Consider the following 8,209-nt stretch of genomic DNA (forward strand, 5'->3'; position numbering starts at 1 on the left):
TCCATACTAGCAAGTAATATATTCCAGATGGATTTTATGGATATTTAGTGACCAGCATCCAGGTCATCTCAGACACCATTAATTGATTGGTAAAAGTAAAACAAAACAAAAAAACCTTTTCAAGTATAAGTGAGCTACGAGAACAAGCAGAAGAGTCCTTCACTTCTATGTTTTGGCTACAGGTGGCAGTATCATTAGAAAGCTCCGTAATGCCTCTAAGATTCTAGTTGACTCTAGAGCAGTCACAGCAACAAACCAAGAAGCAGATTCTGAAGTGAAAAAAACACGATTGTTCAGAGAGACTGGAATCCAGAACAGAAAACACTCCAAGGACTTCAGTTATGTGGAGGAAATGATAATCAGTAGTTGGAGGGGAAAACTGAATTTACAGAGAAGGGGTTTTAGGAATGCGGTCTTACTGAGCACCGTTAAGGGATGAGTGATGGATTGAAAATTGATAGTGATGCAGGTGAACAGGTACTGGTACAGAGCTTGGAGGCTAGGGTTAGTCTTGAAAGCTGAGTGACGAGGAGGCTTGGAGGGGAGAGAACCCCACTAAATCTGAGCACTAAATCTCTTTCTGCATGTTCCCATGGAGGGTCCGCCACATTAAATGCCCTCCCAAACCATGTAGTTGGTACAGCCAGTGGAATGTTCAGGTCTTTAATGAGTGTGGATCAGTTGCACACATCATCTTTTTTTGCTTCTTTTGCTGCATCTTCATCAAACTGACAGAAAATCATGTTAGTATGTTAGTATATGTAAAAAATGTAATTCATTGAAAATAAACAGAGACAAAAACACACAACGCTGGTTGTTCAAAATCAGACTCATTTAGTATTAGCATTCAGGTCAGAACCATCAACAGTTCAAATTAAAAAGCTTATTTGAGATAAAATAAAACATACAGTTTGCAAAAATATCTATTCTCACCTTGAGTAAAGTCGTAGGGAAACGCCTGTTCCAACCGTTGCATTTCCAAATTCTCCCGAGCGGTGCACGACTTTACACGAGTGAATTAGGTGAATGTGATTGGTCGTTTATCAAGGTATCATTTTCTTGCCAGCATCTTGCTAACCAGATAGCAAATTAGTGCTAGTAGGTTCCCAATCAGAAATTAAATTGGGACCACGTAGCACTAAATTGGTGACTTAGCAACGACACTGTTAAGGAACGCTATGGACAGCGGAAACATGCAAGAGGAGGAGAGTTTTGTGGTGGAGGTCGTTAGGGTGGCCATTTCTATAGCACCAAAAAGGAGGACATTGTGCGGCATATCAATAAATTACTAAGGTGTACATAAGAATCGGGTAAAGTCACATTTATAGTACAATTCTTAGTGGTTTAAAGAGGATGCTTGTGTAGCTGAATAGAACAAAATATTAAAGAAATGTAAAAAAAATAATAATTGGCTTCCCAGCATTTGTATTTATTTAATACATTGTGGTGTTTAAAAAGTGACCATCGAGATGAATCTTTAAAGTGCGGAATACCACAAAGCATAAGATGTGTGGACTTAAACGTTAAAAAAAATCTTTTTAACAAGAAACATTCATAATAAAATAGCCTAATATTTTTTTAAACAACAAAAGAGATTGTAGAAAACACATTAAACTGCTCTAAAAGTATAGCTTTATTTTTAAGAGCCTCAGTCTTTTGGGAACTTATCTTAAGCGTCTGTGTGTGCAGCAGACCTGTCTTTAAGGTCATCCCTTTAGCTATGGGCAAATCACTGAAATCCACTTTCACGTCACAGTCTACACTTCCGTAGGACTAGTAATGTTTTACAGTATAGTCCACCTTACAGCTCTGCACAAGTTATTTTAGCATCCAGGGGCAACAAAACTTAATGTAAAAGCCAACATTGAAGAGTTCGCTGCTGCACGTCTATTACTTTTATGTTAATCCGTACTCGCACACCGTTCAATTGCAGCTTTTCCTCCACTGCTTACGTCCACATCGTATCAACAAAGTGGCAGAAACCATGGAATGATTCTCCACTACCTTTGGTCATAAATTCACGCTCTTTTGTCCATTCTGGGTTAAACGACGTCCTGGTTTTGACAGGGTGCTAACTTTAATACTTAGCATCAGTAATTCTGACCCTTGTTTATTTTTGTAACCAATGACAAGCAGATCTTTGTCTGACACGCCACCACTCTTAGCCAATCATCTGTTAGATCAGATAGTGATGCGTTTTTGATGATTGGATATTGTGCTGCAGTCCAGCAAAGAAATAAAAAATAAAATAAAAATAAAAATCTGCTCTACAAGCCCAGCGTGTCATAAAGGAGGACAAATACACGTCTGGCTGGATGCGCCGCCGGACGCTGGACAGTGCAATGAAAATCCAGACTGTCCGCCCTAATGCCTGACATCTGGCCACCCGAGAGGTCGTGGATGAGTCTTCTCCATCATACATTGACATGCAGGGCAATGTCAGGTCTTTGTTCTCCACACAGTATTTTGTATCCAAGCCTAAAAGTAAAATTTTAGTCTAATCTAACTTGAAACCCTCTGCTTCATGCTAGCTAGGACCGGGCTTTATTTCAGGAATGTTTTTGTTTTTTGTTTTTAGCGAAGCAGTCCTTCGGAAAGACAAGATTTGGGTTTTTTCCATTGTCAGCATACAGTAGGTCTCACTGCTGCTTTTGTTAGCAGGTCAGCATTGGTTAGTGCCAGTCTCTTGGTAGGTTTGCAGTTAAGTTAAACTTTTTTTGTTTTACCTAAGGCTTCATGATGGTGATTGATAAAGGAAATTAGTTACACTTTATTTAGGTTCTTTAAACTAAAAGTTAGGTGAACGCGTACACAAACATACTTTTCAGACCTTCAGAAATAAATGGAAGGCATTGGAAAACATGTATTCTTCCTTCCACTTTTGCAAGGCCCTAGAGATAATATGAAACTCGGTACTGTTTTTTAAAAGTAAAAATGTGTTATCAGTACAGAACTTATTAATTAAGTTGGAATTAGTTCTAGTTCAACTATATGATAGTCTTCCAAAATAAAAGAATTGTTTGGGCAGAAATTGTTGGCTCAGAAATCTACCGAAATACTTTTTTTTTCTGGATTTTTCCATTTGAAAAACAAAGATCAGCAGAATATAGCCCAACTTTTTAAAATCTGTTCTGCATGTGTATGTGTGTGGTTGTGTTGGGGGTGTGCATTGTCCTACACGCTCTCTTCGCCCCATTGAACAACAGGGATGAAATGGAGATGAGTTAAAGTGCTCGCACAAAGACTGACCAGACCCCTGGGTAGCTCCAACAATGAAACCTCCAAACACAAGAAAGTGAGAGCCTCTTGTAGAAGCTCCGAGAGAAAGTAGAGAATGAGAAGGGGGAGAAATTAAGGAGACCAGCTTGAAAGAAAAAAAGAGAAAGAGAAGAAGGGCCAAACCATCCTGAGAGCAGGAGGAAATGGATGGTGGGCAAAGGTAAGAGAATGGAGAGCCACCCGGAGAAAATAGCAAGGTACCTAATCCCTCCAGAGAAATAAAGCAGCTATATGTAAATGAAAGACGTGAAGTTTGGCCATCTCTTTGATCTATAAATCGGACTCACCCTTCCTCCTCCTCTTCTTCTCCTCTTTCACTCTCACCCACTTCTCCTTCCTCATTTTTCCTTAAAGGAAAATCAAGCCTTATTTAGCTTAATCTCACTTAATAGCATCCAGCTCTTCTTTTGTCCTTGCTGATGCTAACAGATTCCTGTCCATTCTCTCCCCCACCATTCACATATCTCCCCTCCATAATCCTCTTATTCCGGGGTGGGCAATTATTTTGAGCATTTTATCAGCATTATGATTATGATTATTCTCATTCTTATTATTCATGCAGGCCACGCGGAGGGGCCAGGTTTTCGGTGAGAATCTCGTCCCCGACCGTGCCCCTCCTTGGGGGAAGGCCGGTTGCTTGGGGTGGCGAGTTTGCAGGAGGGGTCCCCTCCATTCAGTGCAACACATTTTCTGGGCGTTTGAACATATTGTAGAAAGAGTGCAATAAGTAGCACCGAATCACCCGTCCTGGCTCCTCAACACTTAGACACATCAAGAACCTCAGGTTGGAGGAGTGAGAGGGGGCTAATAATCAAAAGGCCTTCTTTCAGCCCTGCGGTAATTACACAGGCGGGTTTTGATCTTTTGCTTGCAAGAGAAATGAAAGGGGGTAAAGATGAGGACTGTTTCACTGTTTTCAGGTGATATGAAGGGGAAAGCTTTACAACTCAGCATCTTGTAAGCATCTGCTGTATGTCGGACATAGTTAAGCTGTGGCAGTTAAAAACCTAAGGAAATAGCAATAACAGATGTTTGCCAGTGAAAGGTTTTTATTCCCGAATCTACTAAGAAAAATATTCAAACTGTAATAAAATATTTTACAATTGCGATTTTAATGTCATAACAATAAAAAAAAAAAAAAACTGTTTGTGTATCTCTTTAACCTAAATGCTTTGTTTATTGTGTTGGAACAAATGTTGGGTTGTTTTAACCATACAGTTGTATAAATACCAATTCATCACCACACCATTAAAATGTTAACTGTTTTCACTGATTTAAATAATAAGAAGCTAAAATTGCATGTCATATAGATTCACTAGGCATAGAGTGAAATGTTTTAGGTGTTCATTTCTAAGCATTTTGATGAATATGTCTAAAACTCACTGAACATTTAAATTATTGTGATATCCACTGAATTTTTGTTTGCTCCAATAATGTTTGATGTAAGTTAAACGCATCTTTAAAAAAAATAACAGGTATTTATTCTATTCTTTTTAAGCCCACATTTCAGTTTTAATTAGCTTTACTTTAATTTACTTACTAAAATAAATGTACTTTTCCAATACATGAAGAACAAGGAGAAGAAGAAGCAGCTTTAATGTCCAATTTGTCCTTGTCAGATATTGTAAAGATATGTTGTGAATACACACTATGTTAGTTTTAGTGCAAATGTGTAGTAGTGCATTTATTGAACCAGGAGGTAGTGGTTTGAGTGCGACATCAGAGTGAGGAACATTTGATCAGTTTTACCATCAAATCATGGAATATATGTATTGATTTGAGGACTTTTAATGATCCTCACATCTTTTTTTTTACTAAGGTTAAGGCTTAACACTAAAGTCTTAATTGGGCTTAGATTATGGTTAAGATTATGCCTGCACTGGTAATGCTTTGGTTTAGAGTTATTGTCAGAATAAGGACATAGAAAATGGAATAAAATCTGTGCCTAAAATGCTGCAGGCTATAAATACTCTGAGTCCATCACAGGCTCAAAAGACTGTAATTTGATAGTATTTTGATGGTCTTGTGTAAATTTCTTGGAAATTCAAAGTGTGAGCAGCAGATTGATATATGAGTTAGGTTTTTTGAGCTGAGTCACTAAATTAGATTAACTTATCAAATGAAACTCATGCATTGTTTCTTTAGCATAGCTCAGATTTTTATTTAGATTAAGTCAGGTATTCTGAACACCAAAACAAACAAGCAAAGAAAAACAGTAATTTTTGTGAATCTTTATTCTAAATATGCTGCTTTTAAAAATGCATAGACAAAAACTAAAATGCAGAAATCTTTGCAGAAAGGTTTTGTTTAATGATCAACAGGTAGAAACAGGTTCATCCAAAGCTGCATCCAAAACTAGTACCAGACAACAGCCTTTGATTCCATCCAAATTCAGATGAAGAATTTCTATTTGCATTATCATTTCATCGTCAGTCAGCTGTTGGCATCTCAAAAATAAACTGCAGTCAACTGCAGTCAAGCGTTTTAAACATATGAATCTGAAACACATTTTTAACAAGGAATCCGATATTTTCCAATGAGGCTCCAGCTCGCCTGTGATGAACTAAAAAAAAACACCCTGAACCAAAAATGTTTGACTAAATACAGATGCTTAGATGAAATTAGCATATAATCATAGGTTGTGTAGCAACATTTTATGAAGAAGTTAAAATGTTAGAAAAATACTAATTCCTATAAAATCTTGTATCTGTGCACAAAGCTCCATTCTTCATCAACCTCTTCGGTTTGGGTCTTCACTTTGGGAACCTGGGTGCAGGTTTGGTGTGGTTGAATCTGGGCAGTCTACAGACTCCACAGGGACAGGGAGCAACACCTGGAGCCCCCACAGAGCTCCACTGCACTGGGGCCAGCGAGGCCTCCATGGGGCCCGAAGGAACCGGAGCACATTTAGCTGTTGTGGAGGATGGTGACCCGGCAGAAGAAGAAGAGGAAGAAGAAGAGGCGGCTGATAGGAGGGGTTCATGAGTCAGTAGGAGCTGTCCGGGACCGGTGATTAGGGGCCACCCCCCAGCAAACAGCAGCCGGGGGACCGGCCCAGTGCTCACCCCCATCCCGATGCTTACCTCCCCCAGCAGCCGCCGCATCTCCTGCAAAGATGAACCTAGAAGGAGGATGTAGTTCCTGGCCAGAACCAGGGTGGAGATTTTGGAGAGCCTCCGGCCTGGAGGAGCCCCCGGCGCATGTGACTGAGAGGGAGAGGAGGAAGAGGAAGCATAAGGCACCATGACTTCCCTCAGGGCATCCATTGCGATGTTCAAGTCCTGCATCCTCTTCCTCTCTCTGCTGTTGATCTTCCTCCTCAACTCCTGCTGCTCCTCTGGACTTAGCTCCTTCTGGGGTTTGGCTGCTCTTGGGCCATTCTGCAGGCTGAGGAGCGGTGCAGCATTCAGGCGGGAGTTTAAAGCAAACCCTGGAGGGCAGTGGGGTAGATCATGCACAGACCCGTGGCCACAGAGAGGTAAAGACTGCCCCTGGGCAGCTGTGTTTGACAGCATGTTCATCCCCTGCTCAGGAGTTGGCAGAGTCACACTCTACTCTGACTCTAAAAGTTTAACAAAAAAACAGATGTGCAAAAAAAAAAAAAAAAAAAAAAGCGTCCGACTGTAAATTCAGCTCATCATCCTCTTCTCACTCTCTTCTATGAAGATGAGGAAGTTGACAGCTGCCATGCAGCACAAGTACAGTTTGACTCTTGGCTGCAAAGGAAGCTTCTTGAAGTAGTAGCTCGGTTATCTCATCTTCACAGCTGTGAGAGGCAAGAATCCCAGCTCAAAGAGCTGGAGCCGTGAGCTAAATGCTCCTCTTACATAGCTCCACCTCAGCTCAACTCCTCCCTTATACTTACTCACCCATCATGTTGCATTGATACATTTGTGATAAAGATGGAGATTTAATAGAAATGTTGAAACGGTGGAGGACACCTAATAGAAGTTTCTAACTATGAAGGAAAAAAACAATGAATCATTAAACAGATCAACATTTCCCACCTGCAATGCAGCAGAAGAGCATTATTATTTCACATGATTTGTGCAGGTTAATGTGAGGCTTTTGGAAAATAGCAGTTTTTCTCAGAAATAATAATTTATTTATATTAAAAAGGTCATCAATAATAAACATCTAATAATTTAAAAAATCTATTTTCTTTATTTCTAATGTGTCCTTCTGATATGCAGTGCCTTGCAAAATCATTCATAATTCTTAAACCTTTTGAACGTGTCACATTACAGCCAATGTTACTGTATTTTAAGGGAATTTTATGTCATCGGCTAACAAAATCTCAGCTGCGATTGTAAACTAAAAATAGTTTTACAAAGATTTTTACAGGTAAAAAGATATAATTCTTTGAACATGCTGTTGCACTGATAGCTGATGGTGAATACCTCTGCCTCTGAACATCTAGAAACATTTTCTTTTTCTACACTGGAAATATTAGCTAGAAATAAGTAAAAACTTCTTAAATTAAGTGTATTTACCCTTAATTTGAATAGGTAAATTCTATAATTTGCCAATGGAATGAGTATTTTTACTCTTAAAATAAGATAATTAGGTAAAATGCAATTGAAATAAGGCAATAAAATTGTGTTTTCTTATTGTAAACCTAAATTATCTTGTTCCTTTGGCAAAATGTCTCTTTTATCTCCTCAATTCAAGAACAAATGCACTTATTTTAAGAAGATTACTTATCTAGATTTTGATTTTTTCCAGTGTATTTCTTCTCCATGTTAGGCAGGATCCCCTTCTAGATGGAAATAGGTTACTCAACATCTTTTAGTTTTTGCGTTGGCTCTAAGTTTAAGGTTAGTTTACCTGCTGGGAGGGGAACGTCACCAATCTAAGTTTATATGTAAGTTTATACAGGTTTTCTCGTAAAACTGTTCTATAAAAGCTTAAATAAAAAAAAAAACTAAAA

The 8,209-nt window shown here is 38.9% G+C and overlaps 1 protein-coding gene across 1 annotated transcript; it reads right to left on the reverse strand.

Annotated features, from left to right (window-relative positions):
- Positions 1-5,861: 5,861 nt before the first annotated feature.
- olig1 (oligodendrocyte transcription factor 1) lies at positions 5,862-7,061 on the reverse strand. Its single transcript, XM_015394530.1, has one exon. The coding sequence runs from the start codon at positions 6,798-6,800 to the stop codon at positions 6,033-6,035; it is 768 nt and encodes a 255-aa protein (XP_015250016.1). The 5' UTR covers positions 6,801-7,061; the 3' UTR covers positions 5,862-6,032.
- Positions 7,062-8,209: the final 1,148 nt, after the last annotated feature.

This window comes from Cyprinodon variegatus, unplaced genomic scaffold, assembly GCF_000732505.1.
Source record: "Cyprinodon variegatus isolate N-32 unplaced genomic scaffold, C_variegatus-1.0 Scaffold691, whole genome shotgun sequence".
NCBI lineage: Eukaryota > Metazoa > Chordata > Actinopteri > Cyprinodontiformes > Cyprinodontidae > Cyprinodon > Cyprinodon variegatus.